The sequence below is a fragment of the Coregonus clupeaformis genome, unplaced genomic scaffold (assembly GCF_020615455.1).
Source record: "Coregonus clupeaformis isolate EN_2021a unplaced genomic scaffold, ASM2061545v1 scaf0174, whole genome shotgun sequence".
Classification (NCBI taxonomy): Eukaryota; Metazoa; Chordata; class Actinopteri; order Salmoniformes; family Salmonidae; genus Coregonus; species Coregonus clupeaformis.
In genome coordinates, this window is record NW_025533629.1 from 590,001 (window position 1) to 615,803 (window position 25,803).

A 25,803-nucleotide genomic window follows, 5' to 3' on the forward strand; every position below is an offset into this window, starting at 1 on the left:
ACGCTGATATAACGCTGATATAACACTGATATAACACTGATATAACGCTGATATAACACTGATATAACGCTGATATAACGCTGATATAACACTAATATAACACTAATATAACGCTGATATAACATTGATATAACGCTGATATAACATTGATATAACACTGACTTCTGATGTTATTATCACTTCAGAAAGGAAGGCCGTTTGACCTTGCCGTGGACGTAGGCTGTGGCTCGGGACAGGGGACAGTTCTACTGGCCCCTCACTTTACCCATGTGGTCGGGACAGACATCAGCCCCGCCCAGCTGGAGGTGGCTCTGGCCAATAGCAGCGCCCCAAATATCTCCTACAGGTGAGAAGTGGGAGGTGCATGCAGGATAGTGGACGGGACTTGCTTTGTTGTCATAGCAAGGTTCAAGGTCAAGTCCAAGCTCATACCGTGAAATGTTTTTTATGTATTATATGTCTGTCAGGAATGTTGGTACTGTTGACAGACAACAGTGTCTATTGGACAATAAAGTATTCATTCATTCCTTCTTCTTATTTAGGTGTAATTATCATTGAAACATCCCTGTAGTTTTAACTAGCAACATAACTAACTCAGACACTTTGAGGTCCAAATATCACCAATTAAACGTCCAAAATGTGTAACCATTTAACCAGTGTGGTTCCATTATCGTCACATCTCCCATAACCCCACAGGCAGTGTCCTGCAGAGGAGCTACCGTTTGCTGACGGCGGGGCTGACTTGGTGACGTCCATGACCGCGGCCCACTGGTTCAACCGTCCACGGTTCCTCCAGGAGGCAGACAGGCTGCTGAGGCCGAGAGGGTGTCTGGCTCTGATCAGTTATACCCTGGACATGGACATGGAGTACGGACAACACTCCCACACTCTTACTGACATCTGTCAACAGGTCAGATACCAAACCACTGAGGAATTGATTGAATTTATAAGATAATTAAAAGTAGTAGGCTGCTCCAGCAGGAGACAACATTACAGACAATCAACTGACCAACTGACTATGTATAGAAGTCCCACTATCTCAGTGTTAAATTAACAATTTCAACACTGGATCATTGGGACTCATATGTACTCTGTGACAGTGTTAAATGTAACACTCTCTGAGTTCAATGTACACTGGGATCTGGCCTTCTATGAAGTGTGCAATCTTTGTGGCTTCAGAGTATGAAAACAACGGGAAAGTAATACTACCTTATTCATGTCCCCCTCCAGTTCTACAAGATCCTGCTGCCATTTCGCAGTGCCCACTTAGGTACTACCACTGTCCCTCTCTACAAACAGATGTATGACTCATGCCCGTACCCAGACAAAGAGTGGTGAGTGCTGCTGAAAAGCCAAGGTACCCAAAGACTGCTATATCTTGCCGGCTCTGTATCTACTGTAACTATAATAGTATACTAGCATAGGCTAGCATAGCCTAGCGTAGTGTAGCATAGCCTAGCCTAGAGTATCATAGAATAGCATAGCTTAGCCTAGCATAGCGTAGCCTGGCCTAGAGTATCATAGAATAGCGTCGCTTAGCCTAGCGTAGAATAGCCTAGCTTAGCCTGGCCTTGCCTAGCTTAGCATAAAATAGTATTCTGCTGGTGTTCAGTGTTTTTTGCATTGCTCTCTCCAGGCATGAGTGTCTGCGGGTGAGGAGACCAATGCCTCTGAGTGGCTACATTGGCATGGTGGAGACCTTCTCTAGCTTTCGGGCCTTGCTGAAGCAGGATCCAGTGGAAGCCCACAGGTTATCCCAGGAGTTCAGGAACAGGTGAGCTTCAGCATTCATGTGCTAAAAATGTAGTGGGTCAATTAAATTGAACGTGCCTTTAGCAATGTTTACTCCATTTTTGAAAACTACTGTCTGCACACTTCTATCACAATTATGAACACTGGAAGCAACTATCTATTATTATTATTTTTACAAAATTCCATAAATACTGCAGTGCGGGTTGGTTTAAATTGAGCCCCGAGTTGAATTTCTCATCTCTAAGAAAGACTTAGTGACCTGATGACCATCTTCTTTGACTATCACTCACTCTGTTCCACTCCTCCTCTTCTGTCCTAGGTTGCTGTCTGTAATGGGGGGGAGTCGAGTCCAGAAACAGAGATCACAGTGGTGGTCAAGTATTTCTACTGGCTGGCCTGCAAACCTGCTGCAGCCTGTTCTGGGGCAACGAAGCAGCAATACCCACAGACCCGTGTCTTCACTTGATGTTTTGTGTTGCGTTCAATGGTAAAGAATAATGCTTTTTTTAAAATAATAACATTCCAACAAATAAGACCACATATTACATTCAACTTAAATCATTAGCCCATCAATAAAGTCAAAATGAAAAGTGTACCCACATGAACTCCAATATCACCTAAAGAAGATGTTTCAGAATAGTCTGGATACCCGATGAACTCAATCATTTCTTGTTTTATAAAGAAATAGCTTGTTAAAATACAATAGTCTTCTCTGGTTTACTGTAATAGTAACTGTAACTGGTAATTACAGTGGATTGCTTTCTGAACAGTGGAGGGAGTCTGATGTCTCCAACCTCTTACGAATGAGCTTACACGCGCTCCCTCGGTGTCCCTCTGAGTGTTAAGGCTGGTGTGCGTGCGTGCATGTGTGTGGCAGAGGAATGTGATTGAGAACCTGCCTGGCAGGAGTCAGTCTCTGACAGTGGTGAGGTCTCACCATCTGAAATGCCACATGGTGCCCCTAGTGGCAGAATAAAGTAATACTTTCCCTACCCCACCTCATAGTCCCACCTCATAGCCCCACCTCATAGCCCCACCTCATAGACCCAACTCATAGCCCCACCTCATAGACCCAACTCATAGCCCCAACTCATAGCCCCAACTCATAGACCCAACTCATAGCCCCAACTCATAGTCCCAACTCATAGCCCCAACTCATAGCCCCAACTCATAGACCCAACTCATAGCCCCAACTCATAGCTGCAACTCATAGACCCAACTCATAGCCCCACGTCATAGCCCCACATCATAGACCCAACTCATAGCCCCAACTCATAGCCCCAACTCATAGCCCCAACTCATAGACCCAACTCATAGCTGCAACTCATAGACCCAACTCATAGTCCCAACTCATAGACCCAACTCATAGCCCCAACTCATAGCTGCAACTCATAGCCCCAACTCATAGCTGCAACTCATAGTCCCAACTCATAGACCCAACTCATAGTCCCAACTCATAGACCCAACTCATAGCCCCAACTCATAGTCCCAACTCATAGCTGCAACTCATAGTCCCAACTCATAGTCCCAACTCATAGACCCAACTCATAGCTGCAACTCATAGCCCCAACTCATAGCTGCAACTCATAGTCCTAACTCATAGTCCCAACTCATAGTCCCAACTCATAACTCCAACTCATAGAACCAACTCATAGCTGCAACTCATAGCCCTAACTCATAGTCCCAACTCATAGTCCCAACTCATAGCTCCAACTCATAGCCCCACCTCATAGCCCCAACTCATAGACCCACCTCATAACCCCACCTCATAGCCCCAACTCATCGCCACAACTCATAGTGACCTGGGTATACCTGACCCACTAAACTCTGACTCCCGGCTTCAACATGGGAACGTTCAACAAGCCTTCTCTGAAGTAGCTTCCCTGAGACTACAGGGTTGTATTCATTAGTGCACACCGTAGCAAAACCTTTAGTAAATGAGCCTTTCTTATTGGAGTTCAGGTTATTCCCTCCCCGTTTGGGCCTGTTTGCTTCTTTTTGGTTCCTATTGAATACCCCCCAGGTCCTTTATATCAGTTCTGTTCCTCCTCTTCAGATGTAATGTCAGATGTCTACCGTACCATCTTCCTGGATTCAATGAAACATGGCAAACTCACTGGCTAATGTTTTCTGATTGCATTCCTATAACTCATTACAATCACTTACCACTCTATTAGATTCGTCTCAATAGGTGACCGTGTTTGTAAGGTGTTATTAGGCTATTTTAGGCTATATAGTCCTTTAGCCTACATCTTTTTTTTCTCAACACTTTTTTTGTTGTTGTTTTATTTTTACTTTTTTTGTTAAAAATAAATGCACTGTTGGTTAAGGGCTGTAAGTAAGCATTTCACTGTAATGTCTGCACCTGTTGTATTCGGCGCATGTGACCAATAACATTTGATTTGATTTGATTTGATCTCTACAACAGGAGGCAGCTGAGGGGAGAACGGCTCATAATAATGTCTGGAACAGAGCAAATGGAATGGTATCAAACACAAGGAAACCATGTGTTTGATGTATTTGATACCATTCCACTGATTCCGCTCCAGTCATTACCACAAACCCATTCTCCCCAATTAAGGTGCCACCAGCCTCCTGTGGTCTCTACATACTCCTTTAGGCTTTATCACTGTAGGTGAGATGTTACTGTGAGGTTTCACTTATTAAGCCCATCCAGCCATGTCATCTGTCCTGTTTCACACACACACACACACACACACACACACACACACACACACACACACACACACACACACACACACACACACACACCACGTGAACAGTTCAGCTGGGTACAGAATAGATCACACCTTCTCTACAGGGAGCTGACAGCGGCCATATTGCTATTGGTCTGGGCCCAGGCTTCAATTCATGTCCATTTACTGCAATCACATTGAGATTAATAACCCCATTGCTATGGCGAGCCGGCCTTGGGACTATATTCTGCCACTTGTGTTAAGGTGAGCTGTCAATCAAAGCGGCCTTTAACTTAATCATTTAATTTCTTCCATTCTCCTTCAGGGAGACCCAGGGCCCGCTGGTGTGCTGACTCATTCACTGCCTTTGTGTATCTAAAATTAAAACAAGGAAAATGTGTGTAAGAGTGTGTGTGTGTGTGTGTGTGTGCCTTCTCATTCTGCCCACCAAACAGTATGAGAATAGCTGGTGTTTTTGAATGGTTCATATCAGAGGAGGCTGGTGTCACCTTAATTGGGGAGAATGGGTTTGTGGTAACGACTGGAGCGGAATCAGTGGAATGGTATCAAATACATCAAAAACATGGTTTCCAAGTATTTGATGCCATTCCATTCGCTCCGTTCCGGCCATTACTATGAGCCGTACCTCCCCTCAGCAGTCTCCACTGGTTCATATTGTAAAGTATTTTTGATCCTCCTCTACACAGGTGTGTCTATTGGGATGTGTGACGTTGGAGTACTGAATCTGATAGTTATGTTAGTTGGTCAGGCAGCCAGTTAAGTTCTGTTCTCATTCATGTTTGGATATCAAATGAATATCATAATGATATCAACACAAATGGATATCAAAAATGATATTTTTATTTCACTTTTTTCATTTTAGTATTTTTTATTCTCTTTTTCTCTGTCTAGTATGAAATTAATAGATAATAATGAATACATAATCAGATACATTTATCTGTAGGGACAGTACATGCAATGGTAAGCTATGTAATTACATGTTACATTTTAGTCATTTAGCAGACGCTCTTATCCAGAGAGACTTACAGTTAGTGGGCAACATTTTTCATACCGCCCCCGTGGGAATGAACCCACAACCCTGCCGTTGCAAGCGCCATGCTCTACCAACTGAGCTACAGGAGGCCTATGACCAATCCATACATCACATACACATACGCATGACTCTGTCTAGTATGTATAAAACATTTCTAGGCCTTGAAGGCTCAAATTGAAATCCACAAGTGGGCAGGGATACTGTAAACGCCTCCTGTGTTCTCCAGCTGGTTTTCAGTTAACTCTTTCAGGATAACAGGGGCCACACATGCCCATATGACGGGATCTCTGCACACTGGACTGGAGGTATATAAGTACTGTAAAGGGCTGTGGGTGGGGGGCCATGGAGCCAGCGGTGTTGTCTATAGAGTTTTATCTGGCAGCTGGGGTTGAGTGAACTGGTTCTGATGGGGGCCTTATGGTAAGTCATGTTGGCCCTATGGCACTGCCTGATGGCCTGGTGGCAGATCCTGGAGACGTGGTTGGGACAAATCCTGGATGTTGTGGGGTATTTGGTTCTGGAGGTGGTTGTCTTGCTTCATACCCGGGTGGTTTTGGGACATATCTTGGTGGCCCGGGGGCAAAGGATGGCACTCTCCTTGTGTCTCTGGGATAGCATTCCCTACCACATGAACCTCTGGAGGGGGCTCAACTTTCTGGGTTTTCAATCGTTCCATGTGTTCTACTGCCTGCTGAAGCTCTACTTTCTGTGTGTTGAGCTGTTCCTGCTGCCTCTCCAACTCATCCCTCTGTTTCTGGAGTTCTGATGCTTTCTGGTTGAGATCCTCTTCCTGCTGGGCCAGGTGCTCCTCAAACTCCCCCATCTCCTGGTCTGTGTAGGCCTGGTTCTGCTCTAGGGTCTCCCAACTATCTGGTTCCAGGAATTCCTTTTTCTTTGTGGCAATCAGGAACTCTTCTAAGGAGACCAGTCTGTCTTTGTTGGTGTCCACCTCGTTCATGACGTGCTCTCTCATACGCAGGCGCTCCTCCTCCATCTCCACCATATCGTCCTCTTCATTGGTAGGATCATAGATCTTCTCCAGCTCCTTTGTAAACAACGCCTCCAATTCCTGCTCATCGAAGAAGCCATCTCCATTAGAATCATGCAGCTTGAAAAAGGTATTGGGGGTCGAAATCTTCAGGGTCAAGACCATCTGCTTCCTCCCACAACTCTTTGAACTGATTCTGGCTGCCTGGATGGTTGACTTTGGGATGGTCTGCATGTTTCTTCTTCATCTCCTCGTAATGTTCTTCCTCCTTCTTCCTCCCTTCATCATCTAGAGTCTTGAGGTGTTCGCTTCGCTCATGGTCTTTCATCATCTCGTACTTCTTGAACTCCTCATGGCGCTCCTTGTCATAGTTCTCCAGATCGTTTGTGGCTGATTTGATGAGTCTGTCCAGATCCTCCACTTCAAAGGTGTGAGGATTCATGTGGTTCAGGTACTCAAACTATTTCAGCAGAGCTTGGTGGTCTACTGCCATATCGTTCCCTCCTTCGATGTCTTGCTTGGCTTTGATCAGTGTCCGTAGCCGGCTAACCTCCTGCCTTTTTAGCTCGTCCAGTTGTGTCCTTACATGGTGGCTGACAAAGTCCAGCTCTTTGGCCAGCTTCCCCATCTTGATGTCCTCCATATCTGTGTTATGGAGCTTCTCTCTGAAATGCTGGTCTTTTTCCAGAAAATCAATGACTTCCCTGAGATAACGGTCATAGTGGAGTCCAGTGTCCACACTTGGTGGCGGCTCTGAGGCTTTGTCCTACGGCTGGTTCACCTTGGTCTTGTCCACACTGATGGGCACTGCCTCCAGACAGAGCAGCTGTACCATAAGCGCAAGGCAGCTGGTGTGGAATACCCGGCTACAAGACATCTGGAGACACAAGGCAACACTTTTTGGTTGGAATCCCCCGTCAATCGGTCGTCACTAGTTACTACAGTCAAAAAGTCATAACCCCCACCTATCTCTACACTTTCTCTTCTTAAAATTAGATTTTAAACCTAACCTTAACCCCAGTGCTAACCTTATGCCTAACCTTACATTAACACCAATTTTGTTTTCATTAATTTTTTACGATATAGCCAATTTTGACTTTGTGGATGTGCTATCTAGTTGGAAACCCCGGCGTCAAGCTAATTTAGCTAGCTAACTAGTCTCCTCCCTAGCTGATAGCTCGTCCTCTCATCCCTTCCTTGATGCTAGGAAGCGTTTGTTTACAGTGCCAGATACCAAGTTAAGATGTGTTCAGTTGTGAAATGAAGCATTTTACATTTAAAATGGTAGAATATAAGACAACATATTCTGATAAAGTATATTAATGTTTGTTTTTTATTAAAGGGCGTGGCTACTGGGCATGGAGATCTAAATCAAATAAAGCCTTTTCTGTGAAACACTTTATATACATCCAATCAGTTCATGTAAATACTTTGGCTGGTGTCCAATATGCCCAAAGCTACATTATAGATGTCATTGCATTGATTTTGACATAGAAGGTCATACACTCTACCAATACTATACTCCCTGCCCTACCCCACATTAGCCCTCTCTTGGTTGGCCAATTTGTGGTTTACAACAATACAATGCATGTTTTCAATTGGAAGTTCTAGAGCTATTGATGAGCCACAGTACAAGCTTAAATAGCCTTTGCTTTGTTTCAGAAGTAGGCTTCTGAAAGGTCCTTCAACCATACTACCAGAGTCCATCAAATAACAAACATCACAGAGAGATCACAGTCTTAGTATGCTGTTGGGTATCTCTGCTTGTCATTTGTCCCAGTTCAGTGTCCCCTCCATCATGTCTATGTTATCAAACAAACATCTCCAAGAGCTCAGGTTGATCCCTAGAAGCTGGACTCGGGTCAGTTTTGTGTTTCCTCCGCTAATGGTTCAGGTTAGAATTTTGGCAGGGCAAACTGATTCTAGATCTGTATTCTGTACCCAGGGGCACCTTCACCCAGGATGAGACAGTTACACGATTCCCTGACAGCGTTTACCCCTCCACACTACTAGGGCAGTCATGAGCAGAGTGACCAGCACAGGCACTCCAATGAAAGTCCCCAGGATACTTATAGGAGGGTCGCGAAGCAGCCTGCCGGTCAGAGCGCAGTCATGAAAGTAGTCCCGGTGGAGGCGGATGAAGAGTTCGTCTATCAGCCGGTTGGGCCAGAAGCAGTGCATCTTGAGGGCCACGAAAAATGTGCAGTTGGTCAGTTCCTCGTAAGGCCTGCAGGGGGGTCTATATTAATTGGCATCAAAATAGCCATTCCACAAAACAGGCCAGATGTCTGAAAAGTGTCTCTTTGAAAACAGATCTGTTTCACTTGTGGTCTCCAACTGACGGAGTGGGAAAAGGCAAACTAACAGCTTGAATTACTGGTGGGCATAACTACCATAGCTAGGTGGTAGGGGGTTAGAGAGGGGACATACCATACAGCTAAATATAACTACCATAGCTAGGTGGTAGGGGGTTAGGGAGACAACATACCATACAGCTAAATATAACTACCATAGCTAGGTGGTAGGGGGTTAGGGAGACAACATACCATACAGCTAAATATAACTACCATAGCTAGGTGGTAGGGGGTTAGAGAGGGGACATACCATACAGCTAAATATAACTACCATAGCTAGGTGGTAGGGGGTTAGAGAGGAGTCATACCATACAGCTAAATATAACTACCATAGCTAGGTGGTAGGGGGTTAGGGAGGGGACATACCATACAGCTAAATATAACTACCATAGCTAGGTGGTAGGGGGTTAGAGAGGAGTCATACCAGCACTGGAACTCCCAATATCATACCAGGGGAGCTACAGACCAGCATGACTGACTGAATATAATTAGAGCTAAGACACACTGAAGTGCCTTTGGTTTCCTGATAATATCAGAGGTGTTTTGACTGAATAAAGTTGATTAAATGAATGACTCATAGCATAAAGCCTTGGCAGTGTTTTTTCTAAATGTATTCTTAATTGGAAACTTTGTTCTAGAAGAGCATACATGAATTCAGTGTAATTTCCAACTCTCTTTGACACTGGAAACCCCCAAAGGTGGCTACTGTTCAACTTCTAATAGGGCATGTGGTCCTGAGCTGGCCGTGCTCATATTGAACACACACACACTGTATAACCCTGTGTCCCCATGGTAGACAGCCACCCAGAACCTGTGTACTGGTGTCACCTTGCACAACATCAGTGTGTGCCCTAAACCCAAAGCCAAGACCAGAGGGGCTGGTTGGGAAAATATTTGTTTATGCAAAGTTCTGTCTCTTTCTCAATCTCTCTCTTCCTCTTCCACTCCGCTTGTTCTTTCCACACGCAAAACAGATTTGACCTGCTCACTAAATCTCTCTCTCCCTCCCTCCCTCCCTCTCCCTCCTTCTCTCTCTCCCTCCTTCCCTCTCCCCCTTCTCTCTCTCCCTTCCTCCCTCTCCCCCTAAAAAAGTCTCCTAACCCTAAAAAAACTGGACACATTAATGTTTTTGCCACGTTCCGATTAAACGTGTCTAGAACATTAATATCTTAAGTTCTGACAACATGGTAACCTCGTTCTGGGTCAATTCGATTTCACATTAAGGGAATGGTCTCTTGGAAACATTCCTTGCACATCACAGGAACATTCCTATGAGGAATCCTTCTACAGTGGCTTGCAAAAGTTTTCACCCCCCTTGGCATTTTTCCTATTTTACAACGTGGAATTAAAATGGATTTTTGGGGGGTTTGTATCATTTCATTTACACAACATGCCTACCACTTTGAAGATGCAAAATAATTTGTATTGTGAAACAAACAAGAAATAAGACAAAAAAAACAGAACTTGAGTGTGCATAACTATTCACCCCCACAAAGTCAATATTTTGTAGAGCCACCTTTTGAAGCAATTACAGCTGCAAGTCTCTTGGGGTTTGTCTCTATAAGCTTGGCACATCTAGCCACTGGGATTATTGCCCATTCTTCAAGGCAAAACAACTCCAGCTCCTTCAAGTTGGATGGGTTCCCCTGGTGTACAGCAATCTTTAAGTCATACCACAGATTCTCAATTGGATAGAGGTCTGGGCTTTGACTAGGCCATTCCAAGACATTTAAATGTTTCCCCTTACACCACTTCGAGTGTTGCTTTAGCAGTATGCTTAGGGTCATTGTCCTGCTGGAAGGTGAACCTCCGTCCCAGTCTCAAATCTCTGGAAGACTGAAACAGGTTTCCCTCAAGAATTTCCCTGCATTTAGCGCCATCCATCATTCCTTCAATTCTGACCAGTTTCCCAGTCCCTGCCGATGAAAAACATCCCCACAGCATGATGCTGCCACCATCATGCTTCACTGTGGGGATGGTGTTCTCGGGGGTGAAGAGAGGTGTTGGGTTTACACCAGACATAGCGTTTTCCTTGATGGCCAAAAAGCTCAATTTTAGTCTCATCTGACCAGAGTACCTTCTTCCATATGTTTTGGGGGAGTCTCCCACATGGCTTTTGGTAGAACACCAAACGTGTTTGCTTATTTTTTCTTTAAGCAATGGCTTTTTCTGGCCACTCTTCCGTAAAGCCCAGCTCTGTGGAGTGTACGGCATTAAAAGTGGTCCTATCGACAGATACTCCAATCTCCGCTGTGGAGCTTTGCAGCTCCTTCAGGGTTATCTTTGGTCTCTTTGTTGCCTCTCTGATTAATGCTCTCCTTGCCTGGTCCGTGAGTTTTGGTGGCGGCACTCTCTTGGCAGGTTTGTTGTGGTGCCATATTCTTTCATTTTTTAATAATGGATTTAATGGTGCTCCGTGGGATGTTCAAAGTTTCTGATATTTTTTCATAACCCAACCCTGATCTGTACTTCTCCACAACTTTGTCCCTGACCTGTTTGGAGAACTCCTTGGTCTTCATGGTGCCACTTGCTTGGTGGTGCCCCTTGCTTAGTGGTGTTGCAGACTCTGGGGCCTTTCAGAACAGGTGTATATATACTGAGATCATGTGACAGATCATGTGACACTTAGATTGCGCACAGGTGGACTTTATTTAACTAATTATGTGACTTCTGAAGGTAATTGGTTGCACCAGATCTTATTTAGTGGCTTCATAGCAAAAGGGGGTGAATACATATGCACGCACCACTTTTCCGTTGTTTATTTTTTCAAATTTTTTTATCAAGTTATTTTTTCATTTCACTTCACCAATTCTGACTATTTTGTGTATGTCCATTACATGAAATCCAAATAAAAATCCATTTAAATTACAGGTTGTAAATTACAGGTTGTAACAAAATAGGAAAAACGCCCAGGGGGATGAATAGTTTTGCAAGGCACTGTATCTCTGTGTCTGATGGTGATAGACATGTAAACATAGGTAAGCTCTCCAGATGGAAAGATATTATAAAGACAAGGGCCTCTGCTAAACTGGTAGAGCATCATTTGCAAGGGCAGCCAAATAATACAGTGACAAACAAAGATTACATTTTTCAATTGCGAACATAATTCAAGTAAATGTAATTGAACTCAACTTTATTTGTATTTAGGATGAGGTGACTAATATAGATTATACTGACTGAAAGGTGTCGGGCCAGCTGCACCACAGCCTCTGGTCCAGGGCCTCCATGTCCACAGTGAACTTGGTCACACAGAAGTCAGAGATGGCCCTTCCATAGGCACCGCTGCAGCCGCTCACTGGGGGAAAGCCATGGGCTGCCTCAGAGGGAAGGAACATGTCATCAGATTGTAGTGTAGTTGTTGGAAGCGATCAGGGATGCAGCAAGTTTATGAAACAGTGGGTAAATGTATCAAGCTTCTAAGAGTAGGAGTGATGATTTAGGATCAGTTTAGCCTTTTAGATCACAAAAAATACGATTACATGGACAGGGGGCACCAGATCCCAGATCACCACTCCTACTCTGGAGACGCTTGATGCATACGGCCGAAGATCTTGATTAAAAATACCCTTTGTTAATAACCGTTTGATTGAGCCTGCCTGGAGTACCGGATAGGCAAGGTTTGCACTTTTGGGACCATTCCATTGCACTAGGCAAGCTCAATCAAATGCAGCTTCAAGTATTTTAGAGACATCAAGTACTATTTGAACCCAGGTCTTGTATGAAACATCCTAACCTGACCAGTATGGACTACCAGAATAGACTGTCCCAGTCTGTCATCCCCACATGCTTCAAGATGTTCACCATTGTCCCTGTACCCGAGCAAACAAAGGTAACCTGCCTAAATGACTATCGCTCTACCAGTAGCACGCACTTCTTTCATCATGAAGTGCTTTGAGAGGCTGGACAAGGACCACATTAGCTCCACCTTACCTGAAACCCTGGACCCATTAGAATGTGCATACCGACCCAACAGATCCACGGAGATTACACAATCGCCAGTGTTCTGAACACTGTCCTATCCCACTTGGACACCTGTGAGAATGCTGTTCATCAACTACAGCCTCACCACCTATTGACATTGATGGGGCTGCAGTGGAGAGGGGGTCCAAAGTTCCACTCTGCCAGGGCTCCAACCTGCTCCCTGTAGGCGGTCTCATCGCTGTCTGTAAATGAGCGCTAAGCCACTCAATGTCCACTTACATGGTCATCTATGCACTAACACAAGGTTAGGAAGTCCAATGGTGGAGGATTGTCCATGTGGAGAAATGTCTAGCTGGTGAGTTGGTGTGCAGCCCCAGGAGTTTACAGAGGTGTTCTCAACCGAACTCCGGAACTCCGGAATTCAACCAAACGGTTCAGATAGAAGTGGGGACTGTAACCCCACCAGCTATGGCCTGTGATTGGCTGGTCCCAGTCAGATGAGTTCCCTGGCAACCTGGTCCCTAACACAGAGGTGTGAAGTGCCCTCTGCCTGGACAATAGGGTCAGGCTGAGGTCGGGGGTTGGTACTTGGTAGCCTACCTCAGCTGTAAGAAGTCCCAAATGTTGTCTCTTAAGTCCCAGAGCCAAGGAGAGGGTTTGAATGGTTCATGTCTGAGAGTTTAATGATTAAAGTGTAAATTATTACAAACAGCACAAAGTACTTTATGGGAAACTCAGGGTCCCAGATCTGTTTCTGCTCTTTCCTACACCATTGATGTCCTTGTCAAGTCAAACATGTTCGGCATCGCAATGAGCGACAAGTTGGAATAATAGCACAACCAGACTGACGCTCAGGCTATTGTATGGGCTCTCCTAGTTCCTCTAGCCAATAGTGCACACTTCTTTTGACACTGAGAATGAGACCAGCTCCCACACAAGGTAAAATTGCCAGGGGTGACAGAAAAGTGAAACAGCAAAGTGCCCAATGGCAGTTAAATTACCATTGGACAGTAGCAAAAAAAACACAGATTGTGCCTTTAAAAGCACAAGGTTTCCTCAGCAATAACCTTTGATTTGAGTTCTCTGACTAATGTAATGGGAGAGCCATCTATAATTAGGCTCCTATTGGTAATTCCATCCTCCTGTTGGTGAATTGGGGACAACCCACTGAGCACATACCTCAATTAAACGTCTATTCGACGTTGGTTCAATGTCATTTCAATGGAATCACGTTGATTCAACCAGTGTGTGCCCAGTGGGAAGCCGAATAAATAGCTTTTGGTCAAACGCATAAAGATCAGTTCATAGAAAGCTTTGCGTTGACTTTGACTGCATCTTCATGCATTTGATGCTGCTGATTCATTCCGTTTGGCACAGATGTCCTTCACCTTGGTCAGCTGTTTTGTCCAGTATTTTGGGAACATATTTTAATTTTCATCATGATCATGTGTAGGCTCCAAGTGAGAATAATTTGAAATACATATTTCTAAGGGAAGCTGATGGCCAAAGCTAAGAGACCAGATGCTCTGTGTGAATGCTGTACAAAATCCTAAAGCTGGACACTTCACTTTTATAACATCAATAATCGATTAAGTTGACAATTGTGTAATGTCAAAATATGAGTAATCCTTAGCTTCATTCTACAGCACACATTATTTATGTTTTGCGTAATGGTCAAACGTTTGGATGACGCAATACGCGTTATAGGCTACATTAAACGAAAAAGGTCAATGTAACTCATTTGTAGACGACTTGGGACGGTTCGGCTATCTGCAAAGAATGCGAAGTGCGCCAGGGAGGCATATTGCGTAAATATGTAATAAAAAAAACAGCAAACAAAAGAAAAACAACAAATAGCATTAGCTATTATATATAATTGATCAAATCACACTTACCTGCCACACATAAAACAAGGGTTAGTTTTGTCAGCGATGTACAGTCTAGTGCCATAGCTTCTTATTCTGGATTGCACAGAAGAGACGCGGCAGTCACCGAACTTCTCATTCGTGTTCTTTACTTCAGTGTATTCATGCGCTAGTTCTTCCGACCTCCTTGTCCTTTGCAATAACTGATTCATCAAATGAATATGCATGCTGCAACTGAAGTCATTGTTCACGACAGTTGGCTATTTTAACTGGGGACAGGAGTGACACCCAAGTCGTGGAGCCATCCATAAAGAATTGGTGAATCGTTGCTTAACTTCCAGAAATAGGAAGTAGAGGTGCTGAGGGTGCTACACCCCCTGAAAAGTCAGAATTTAAAAAAGTATTAATTTAAAAAAACAAAGTAGTGCACTGGGTCTTTCTGCAGTGCAAAACATTCCTCAACAACCCCCCACCCCTGAAAAGTCAGAATTTAAAAAAGTATTAATTTAAAAAACAAAGTAGTGCACTGGGTCTTTCTGCAGTGCAAAACATTCTCAACACCCCCCAACTACTTCCGGTGTCTATGCTTCCATATATAATTCATTGTATTATTCTGTTGCTGTTGAGGTGGACAGTCTGCCACTGTAAGTAGCCCACAGTGCCCAAAATACCACAGAGAGCTCAAAGGACTGTTGACATAGCACAACGGACATCATAGGCTACCACAGCCTATGTATGATTTAGATTTTGTATTGTCATATTGCCAAGTTCTGAGATTTCCAATTATAATTTTGACCATATTTTACAAGTAATTGCCTTGTATATAATAGCCTGTGCTCTCTCCCACAGGTGGTGCATCCTCCCTAATTTATCCATCGGTTGGTTTATCCCATTATGCATATTAAAGCTTTATTCCATTGTTCATTCAATAAAGTGGGCAGTGGGAACAATATAAATCATTCTCAGATAATGCACTGGAGTCTGCTGTAGTTCTGATATTGGCCAAAGAGAAAGTCATATTTATTATAAGCCCTGCTGCTGGAGATGTATGCAAACGCAATCAATATGATTGAGGGTTTGTGATGGAGGACTGGCCACCCCTCAGAGCCTGGTTCCTCTCTAGGTTTCTGTGTTGTTACGTGTTAATAACATGAAGACTACGTTACCCAGCAGGCTATGCGAGGGGAGGAAGTTGAAGTATGCCTTGCATGGCTACACAAGGAGATTGCTAGCTAAAGTATCAGTTTATTAAACGTAGTTCAACCTAGGCCCCGGTTTGTCATTATTTAAAGGAACAAACATAACAGTTTCTTCCTAGGTTCCTGCCTTTTCTAGGGAGTTTTTCCTAGCCACCGTGCTTCTACATCTGCATTGCTTGATGTTTGGGGTTTTAGGCTGGGTTTCTGTATAAGCACTTTGTGACATCTGCTAATGTAAAAAGGGCTTTATAAATGATTTGATTTGATATGTTGTAGTTTATCTTGTCGCTGCTGGTGCTCATTGCTGTCAAACAAAGGAGTCTGCTCATAAGTTTATTCATATCACAAGCTTATTCATATCACAAGCTTTCAGCATAAGTTACAGGTGTCATGCCCACCCCGGAGAGCGACGCCCCAGATTGCAATGGTCGCTCTAACCTCTTCTTCCTCTAGCCCATACTTATAAACAATGCAAAAATATGGGTTGCTCCCTCTGCTGTCTAATCACCTGTCTCCCCTGGGGCGTCACCCTACAGATGGCTACTTTTGAACTAAGATAAACATTCTCTCCGATTCCACTTAAAAACATTAACAACGTCATAATCTTCATATACGACAATGTGAATGGGTCTTGTGTTTCCCCCCCACCCCAGAATCCAAAATATCTCCAATAAAACTGGATTCATCTTAATAGGATCCCCTAGATGGCAGCAGATAATAGCCAATGACCAATATGAGCGGCTGCTGTCATATAAGTTAGACCTGTTTGTGTATCATTGGTCTCTCTTAGAAAGAAAAAAAAAATCTCAAACCTAAAAGGGTTATTCGGCTGTCCCCCTTTGAAGAACCCTTTTTGGGTTCCAGGTAAAAACTTTTGGGTTCCATGTAGAGCCCATTCCACAGAGGGCTCTAAATTGAACCCAAAAGGGTTCTACCTGAAACCAAAAGGGTTCTACTTGGCACCAAAAAAGGGTTCTCCTATGGGGACCGCTAAATAACCCTTTTGGAACCCATTTTTCTAAGAGTGTAGTGGGTTAGAAGACATACATATTTACCATTACTAAGGCATCAACTACCATACATACAGTTGAAGTCAGAAGTTTACATACACCTTAGCCAAATACATTTAAACTCAGTTTTTCACAATTCCTGACATTTAATCCTAGTAAAAATTCCCTGTCTTAGGTCAGTTAGGATCACCACTTTATTTTAAGAATGTGAAATGTCAGAATAATAGTAGAGAGAATTATTTATTTCAGCTTTTATTTCTTTCATAACATTCCCAGTGGGTCAGAAGTTTACATGCACTCAATTAGTATTTGGTAGCATTGCCTTTAAATTGTTTAACTTGGGTCAAACGTTTCGGGTTGCCTTCCACAAGCTTCCCACAATAATTGGGGTGAATTTTGGCCCATTCCTCCTGATAGAGCTGGTGTAACTGAGTCTGGTTTGTAGGCCTCCTTGCTCGCACACACTTTTTCAGTTCTGCCCAGTGGCGGCTGGTGAAAAATATTCTCGGTGGGGCTGTGCCATACTTTTTTTTTCCTGTAACCATCGCGATATATTTTAACACAAACTGCAGGACAGCAGTGCTCAGTGAAACATTCAGTAATTATTTAATGCCAATATTAAAAAGTTGAGGCATTCTTACACAAAAACATATTACACAAACCCAAGCCTTTCATTTGCATTTAAAGTGAACTTTTCACCATTGGTAGTAAACAGGCAACGCAACAGGCATGCTGTCAGAACAGAGTGGAAAGTGGACAATAACATGAAATTATTATAAAGTTTATAGGAAATCTTACACTGTATAAAAGGATGTATAATATAGAAATGGATATCAAGTGGATGAACTCAAACCTTTGACTGGAAGAATAGCATACAGTATTTTATGATCATACTAAATGTGACTAATTGTTAATGTGCTCCAGAACTGCAACAATTAATTGATACAAAACAACATATATACAGTAATATTAGCAAAGACACTATTAAGACTTTCTAGAGTACCATATATAACTGGATTTTTTATGCTAAGGTCAACTATATACAAAGAAACATGCGGCCAGAGCTGCTCTGTGTGTGTGTGTCTGTCATCTTATTTGTACAGGAATTTTGCCCGTCTGTCCTTCTGAGTGGCAAACCTCTCAATGACCCTTTGATTAAAGTCAGGAATGTCCCTGACAAGTTTCTTCTCCATGGAGAGCATGGCCAGAGCGTTCAGGCGATCCTGTGTCATGCTGTTTCTCAGGAAGGTCTTGATCCTTTTCAGTGTAGAGAAGCACCTTTCTGACTCAGCAGTTGTCATGGGTGTGGTGATGAGGATCTTGAGGAGGCTGGCAGTCTCTGTGAAAGTGCTCTGAAGGTTGTTCTCCATGAAGAACTGGTACAGGGGCACTGCACCACTACAAGCCTTGAACTCACTGTTCTCATAGATGAGGGACAGTTCGGTTTTGAGCTTGGCCTTGTTCAACATGGGGTACGCCTCCACGGTTGTTTCAAGCGCTGTATCGGGAACTTCACACTGTGTTGTGGGAACAACTCTCCGTGCAATAGTGTTGCGCTGATGAGGTGCTGGGTGAAGGAGAACCTCTCTTTGGCATGACTCAGGATGGTATCACATACCTGTAAAGATACATCATCAGCTTTAATTTGCAATTAAGCTATTTTGATGCAAGTGATCCTGACTGACACATGCCTATGTCCAACTCAAGTATATGATTACCAAGGTGCTGATTGTTCAGGGTTTTGGCTACATACTACCAGGCCTGAAAAAAGTTCTAGGGGGAAACACTGACAATTACATCACAACTTACCTCTATAGCCAACCTCTGTTGTTCTCCTGGTCCCAGCATCCTCCGTCGCTTGATGGGCTGTTGCTGCTCGTCAGATGCGCTGTCCCCACACAAAGAGGGAATTGAGGCCCTGGGTCCAAAAAATAAAGTTTAATTTGATAACTTGCAATCAGACTTCTTAACTCACTGTAATTCCCCCTCAACACACAACCAGTGACTTTATATATATATATATATATATATATATATATAGACAGACAGACAGACAGACAGACAGACAGACAGATAGTGTGTATATACACACAAACTATGTCTAGTAACTGCTTTTAACCTGTGATGTACATAATTAACTGATGTTATTACGTTTTAAAGCCTTTTTCTATTACATTTGTGAGAGGGATGCAACATCATTTTGTTCTGCTGTGCACTTAGCAATAAAGTTAATCTTCAATAACAACTAGGCCTCTTCTAGAAATTGACCTGGTGGACACCTGAATAATTATTACAAACTGTGTAGTACTTTCCTGCATTATTATCAACGTCTGATTGTGTCTTCTCTTTCCTTTTAAAATACTAAAACAAATATAATTGTGACGGCTCTATGATAATCACTCACTTTGATGACCAGACACATTTAGGCTTTTAAACTGTTGTAAGTGAACTATTCATCTTTCTAACAACATCTTTATCAGCCAATAGTAAATATAGTTATTTACCTGATTGTTAGCATGCTGTCTGTGAACCTCTGGACAAGTGCTTTAATGAAGACAGGGTCGATGTTCCTCTTCTGCAGCTGGCTGAAAAGCATGTCCACATTTGGCATGATCTTGTGGAACAGTGCCAGGAAAAAACAGAAAGCCTCGTCTTCGAGCATCCTCACAAAGCCCCCGCCTCTCTGACAGTCGGGGCATCAAAGTTCCCAGAGTCTCTGATGGTCTGGAAACACGTTAGGAGGTCATCCCTGTACTCGTACACAGTGTTTACAGCGCGACTGTGGAAGTTCCACCGTGTTGTAGAGGCTCTGGGAGTCTATGCGCAACCACTTCGTCAAGCACGGTGGTTCGCTTGGGAGACCTGGAGAAGAAAGCAGAAAATCCTGCAAGGTCGGAAAAGAAAGTGCCGATCCTGGGGATGCGTGAAGTAGCCTGCTGCATGATGAGGTTCAGCTGATGTGCATAGCAGTGGACGTAGTGCGCATTTTCGTACACATCCACTATTTTACGCTGCACTCCGCCGGTGGCTCCCCTCATCACACTTGCTCCGTCGTAAGCCTGGGCAATAAGTTTGGCCTTTTGTCCATGTGAGAGTATGGTGCTGAGCCTCTCCAGCAGCGCTGTAGCGATGGTGTCGGGCGGTTGCGTTCTCGATCAAAATGAACTCGAAAAAACGCTCTTGGACGTTACTTTTTAGCATCGATGTAGCGTATCACAAGCACCAACTGGCAGTGGGTGGAAACGTCAGTCGTCTCGTCAGCTTGAATGGCGATAAAATCAGCACTCTTTACTTCCTCCAGGATGTAATCCTTAAGCACTGACAGCATACAGTCCAACAGCTCGTTCTGTATCGTCTTTGACGTGCCCTTAAAAACGGTAGCTGTCTTCAGGTGCTCCTCCAGCACACTGTCGAGGGAGGCAACAAAATCCACTAAGCCCCGGAAAATGCCGGGGTTGTCCGAGGAGTCAGTCTCCTCGTGCCCACGCAAGGCCAACTCAAAAGCCCCACAGAACTTCACACAATCGATAATTTTGGATAGAATGTGCCTGTTTTTATCCACCTCCTCATTGTGTTTCCTCACCGCAATCCTGTGGCCGTCATCCAGCTGCGTAGCAATGTTCACCCTTCCTAATACAGCTAGCTTTACAGAGTTGTCCATGTGTGCCCTGGTGTTCTCATGTTTCTTTACCTTCTCTGACAGGTGCTTCATATCCCTCACTCCGGTACCTGTCCATGCTGAATCTGACCCCGTTGTTTTAAAAAGCAAGCACGGAAAGCAAAATAAAGCATTAGCATCAGTGCACCCAGCTAGCCAAGCCTTCCTGGTGTACCAGCTACGGGAGAAGCCGCATATACTGCTTCCCTTTCTCGCTAGCCTGCTGTCTGATTGAGAGGTCAGGTTGATCTGGGCCCAGCTCTTTCATCCCGAACTTTCTCTGACAAAGTTCTCCTCTCAAACGGATCTTGGAGGAGAGATTTCACCGAGTTAGGGTTGGGTCTTGGAGGAGTAACGCTTTGCGCTCGCCATTGTCGTCTAGTAAAAATGGCGCCACTGGAGCCCGGTCCTTATTTTATCAGGGGCGAGCTTGGGGCGATAAAATAATCGCCCTCCTTGGATTCGAATTAAAATCGCTGATTAGCTACATTTTATGTCATACATTCATATCTTAAATTAGCAATTGGCTTAACTGCTACGTAGACCCGCCTCCTCGGGGCACTTTCTGTATCGCCCAGAGCTGACGAGGCGTTTGACAGGCAGAGGAAAGGTTGCGAATATGATTTTCTATCATATCTTACACATATTACTGTGTGCATTCCATATTTCAAACACACAAATATTGACATACTGATGTTTTTATTATTATTATTATTATTTTTATTTATTTTTTATTTTATTTTTTAAATAATTTTATTTAAGGGGCGGCGCCTAGCGCCCTCTATCGGCCAGCCGCCACTGGTTCTGCCCACACATTTTCTATAGGATTGAGGTCAGGGCTTTGTGATGGCCACTCCAATACCTTGACTATGTTGTCCTTAAGCAATTTTGCCACAATTTTAGAAGTATGCTTGGGGTCATTGTCCATTTGGAAGACCCATTTGCGACCAAGCTTTAACTTCCTGACCAATGTCTTAAGATGTTGCTTCAATATATCCACATAATTTTCCTTCCACATGATGCCATCAATTTTGTGAAGTGCACCAGTCCCTCCTGCAGCAAAGCACCCCCACAGCATGATGCTGCCACCCCCGTGCTTCACGGTTGGGATGGTGTTCTTCGGCTTGCAAGTGACCCCCTTTTTCCTCCAAACATAACAATGGTCATTATGGCCAAACAGTTCTATTTTTGTTTCATCAGACCACAGGACATTTCTCCAAAAATACGATCTTTGTCCACGTGCAGTTGCAAACCGTAGTCTGGCTTTTTTATGAAGCAGTGGCTTCTTCCTTGCAGAGCGTCCTTTCAGGTTATGTCGATATAGGACTCGTTTTACTGTGGATATAGAATCTTTTGTACCTGTTTCCTCCAGCATCTTCACAAGGTCCTTTGCTGTTGTTCTGGGATTGATTTGCACTTTTCGCACCAAAGTACGTTCATCTCTAGGAGACAGAACGCGTCTCCTTCCTGAGCGGTATGACGGCTGCGTGGTCCCATGGTGTTTATACTTGCATACTATTGTTTGTACAGATGAACGTGGTACCTTCAGGCGTTTGGAAATTGCTCCCAAGGATGAACCAGACTTGTGGAGGTCTACAATTTTCTTTCTGAGGTCTTGGCTGATTTCTTTTGATTTTCCCATGATGTCAAGCAAAGAGACACAGAGTTTGAAGGTAGGCCTTGAAATACATCCACATGTACACCTCCAATTGACTAAAATGATGTCAATTAGCCTATCAGAAGCTTCTAAAGCCATGACATCATTTTCTGGAATTTTCCAAGCTGTTTAAAGACACAGTCAACTTAGTGTATGTAAACTTCTGACCCACTGGAATTGTGATACAGTGAATTATAAGTGAAATAATCTGTCTGTAAACAATTGTTTAAAAAATTACTTGTGTCATGCACAAAGTAGATGTCCTAACCGACTTGCCAAAACTATAGTTTGTTAACAAGAAATGTGTGGAGTGGTTGAAAAACGAGTTTTAATGACTCCAACCTAAGTGTATGTAAACTTCCGACTTTCACATTTTTAAATTTTTTAGTCATTTAGATTATCTACTTTAGCAGATTAGCCTAATTTGTATCATATTTATAAAATATATATATATATATATATATAACCACAGACCTACCTTTAATAAGATGTAGACCTACTTTGCTTTTCCCCCTGTAAGACACAGGAGTAGGCCTACATTTTACCGATTATAAGCATAAACAGTTATTCAATTCACTGTGTGGACTACAGGGGATGCTACTGTATTACAGTTGGACCCTTGTTGAAATGCATAGTAAGCCTATATAGTTTGGCCCTCTTGTGGTTATTCGCAGTATGTTGTTAGAATCTTACAGAGACTGTAGCTGTAAAAGTATCATAGTCCATATACTATCTATACATCACATAACACTTTGACAGACACGGAGAGACCCAGAGGCAGGAACATATACATCATTAATTAATTAGAGTGTTTTGGCCATTTCTCTCACGGCAATTGTTGACTTTGAGAAAATATTGTATTCTTATTGACATCGATAAAAAAAATAACCATGCCTAATTGGTTTCACAAAATTATATTAATCGTTTTGCTCTAGAGGGCCTACGTGGGTGATGTGGTTAACCTACTTTGGTTTGGGCACGTCATGCTCTGAATGGATGCAGTATGCACAATTCTTCTCCTCTGTGTAAGGTTACGTGTAGACTAAAGGCCTATTCAAATACACCTAGTCAGTGTTGACACCTATTCTGTCAACAAATACAACTTCTGAAGAGAAAGTAAAATAGAAAATCACAATACTTTTCGCATACAAACAGTTATTCCGATGCAATTGTTGGCTATGCGCATTTTACGCACACATGGGGAAGATTATAGGCCAGGGTCTGAGACAGGTGTACTCAGTGCATCAACAGAACAATTGTATATCAATCCTAATGAGCCAATGAGAGAAGGTGATAAGTGATGTGGGCGTGTTTATTAAGCTCAGATTCGTTCCCTCGACCAATCAGTGGACTGTAGGAGGTGTTAGTAGCACGGAAGGGGTGTGTCAATACCCCCCCAGCCGTCGGCTGGATCGTAGTGTGAGGAGCAATTGCATTGGAATATCAATGGTCAAAACATTTGGTCACCATAAAAACTACAAACGAACCTACTGTTTTCGTCGCGTTTAACTTGTGTATCGAACTATTTGGGCATATGGAGGACGCCATGACGCGCGGGGGGGGACCCAGTTTCTGAAACTGTCAAGAGCCGATACGTTTCGTTTAATTTCCTTTTAAATAACGGGATACCTTATTGGACATGTGAGTTACGGGAGTTATCGTCAGCAACCGTGCAAAATGAAGTTTCCCCTGTGTCTTCGATGTCTCCTCATCACTTTCGTGGTGTTTAGGGCGAGCACTGCACAGTCAGGTGAGTGAGAGCAACAGACAGCGCGCTCACGCGCAAGGTCTTTGGCTATGGTATTTGTCGTTGTAAACTGCCCCAATAATTGATCTATAATACATATAACTGATCTCGCTGCTGCTGATATGAAATGTTGTTGTGAAGTAGACCAGTGTGTAAAATTGACACACTTTAAGCTGGCATGTTGTAATAGCCCATGACAGTACTGCAGTCGTCTTAGTAAACAAATCTGAAGTTCACAAACACGCATGTCATTCCGAAAAAGTGCATCACCGGATGTCAATAAAGCCCACTCACTCAAGATTGTCACTATTAATTAATCCGATCTGATGTCACCCTTTCCCTGAGGGAATAGCCTTGAATTAATATTGTCATTTAATTCGAATAGGCTACCCCACACACAGAGAGTCATGGTTTTGATAAAACATCTTAAGAGTTTCTAACGATAAGCTCCAGGCATTGATTGAAAATCAATGTGGAGTTTTCGATGAATTTATTATTAATTGCTTATCAGGTGCGTCGTATCTGGATGAAACGACGTTTCCCTTATTTGAGACAGTTGGGCTAATAATTATAACGCTATAGCCTAAATTGTTAGAGGCAATAATTCGTTTGCTGGTTGTTATTGCCATTATTATGTCATTACACAGTTATTAGACAGGCTACTTGTAATTATTAATATTGTGTAGCCTATATTTATTATTTAGCAGTGTTTTAGCCTATACATTTGGTTTGCAAACAACCTTGACTGCGTCAACATTTTTCGTTTAAGTGTCCTGTGGACCATGGTCTCATCAGATCATAATGTACCCTAGACTATTTATTTCAGCAAATGACCTAAATGAATAGTAGATTTTGGTCTAATGCTTTAGACTGAATATCGTTGCGGGCTTCCTTTCGTCTATTTAAACAGCAAAATACGTTTTATAATGTTACAATATTAAAGGTATGTAGTAAAGCAAATCGAATATTTCCCCTTGATATTCACTCTCCCCTCTGTGGTTTCTCTGCAAGCTGAAAATAATTTCAGCGACAGGTGAAAGAGTCCCTCTGCCGCCACTTGTTTGGTCAAATGCGCATGGTAGAGGCATTCACATCCGCAGGTTGCTGAGGCAAGCGAATAGCTCCCGCTCCCTCTCCCAGCGCGCGGTCTAGAGCGGGTCCCACGCTCTTCCCTCGGTGTTCTCATACCGTAGCCTACGAGCCTGTTTGTCCATTATTCATTTTGGCCTGCTAGTGAAATGGAGCCCGTTTATGAATCGGGTTTGTTGTCGTCTCATTTCGGCGTGGGGGTTGGCTGTGTAAGCGATCCAATTGAATGTAAAATCCATGGGTAAAATCATTGTTTTCAGAGAATGTGATTTAGCTGGCTACCGTCCATTTTCAATGTCATATCCATTCAACCGTTGAAAATGACGGAGCCATTTAAATAGCCAAATTATGGTGGCTTTCGAACTTTTCTACTATACCTTCTACTTTTCATTTTGATTAATTGAACGCCCTCTTCTCACCTCAACCCCCCTCCTCTCCTTTTTATGGGCTTTTATGGTTTCATTTTAGCAGTGCAAAATATGTGGACCTGAACTATCAGCACAGCCGTGGAAGTAAGGGTGCCGAGGCTGCTGCAGCACCCCTGAAAAATCAGGAAAAATAAATAAATATCAATACAATTATGATTATTCTTTTTTTAAATGTTATTTTTTCACAAAAAGTAGTGCACTGGGACTTTACCAGTCCTGTATTAGCGGACTGATATAGCCATCTGTAGCGCAGGCATTTTTGTTGTTGTTGGTGTATTTAAAAAAAGGAAGAAAATTCAGACGTTTCATTCTCTTATAGAACAGTACATCAGTGTTGCATTCAAACACAATATCCTGCGTTTCTTTCAGATGCATTTGTAAGATC

At 43.2% G+C, this 25,803-nt stretch overlaps 1 protein-coding gene and 2 pseudogenes across 1 annotated transcript; 1 reads left to right on the plus strand and 2 right to left on the minus strand.

Annotated features, from left to right (window-relative positions):
- The window catches only part of LOC121562202, a 4,471-nt pseudogene extending 546 nt beyond the window's left edge, over positions 1-3,925 (plus strand).
- A 1,705-nt stretch (positions 3,926-5,630) lies between these two features.
- LOC121562200 lies at positions 5,631-7,399 on the minus strand (annotated as a pseudogene).
- A 401-nt stretch (positions 7,400-7,800) lies between these two features.
- Positions 7,801-14,941, minus strand: LOC123481073 (receptor activity-modifying protein 1-like). Its single transcript, XM_045213936.1, has 3 exons — positions 14,661-14,941; positions 12,022-12,157; positions 7,801-8,717 (listed from the first exon to the last, which is right to left on the minus strand). Exons 1-3 carry the CDS (start codon positions 14,713-14,715, stop codon positions 8,462-8,464), a joined length of 447 nt encoding a protein of 148 aa, XP_045069871.1. The 5' UTR covers positions 14,716-14,941; the 3' UTR covers positions 7,801-8,461.
- Positions 14,942-25,803: the final 10,862 nt, after the last annotated feature.

Excerpts from the sequence above, each read along its gene's own strand:
- LOC123481073 (XM_045213936.1), bottom strand. The coding sequence starts at position 14,715 with ATGGCACTAGACTGTACATCGCTGACAAAACTAACCCTTGTTTTATGT. Across the intron at positions 12,158-14,660 it reads CCTTGTTTTATGTGTGGCAG|CCCATGGCTTTCCCCCAGTG; the intron begins GTAAGTGTGATT and ends CCTCTGAGGCAG. Across the intron at positions 8,718-12,021 it reads AGCTGGCCCGACACCTTTCA|GCCTTACGAGGAACTGACCA; the intron begins GTCAGTATAATC and ends ACCCCCCTGCAG.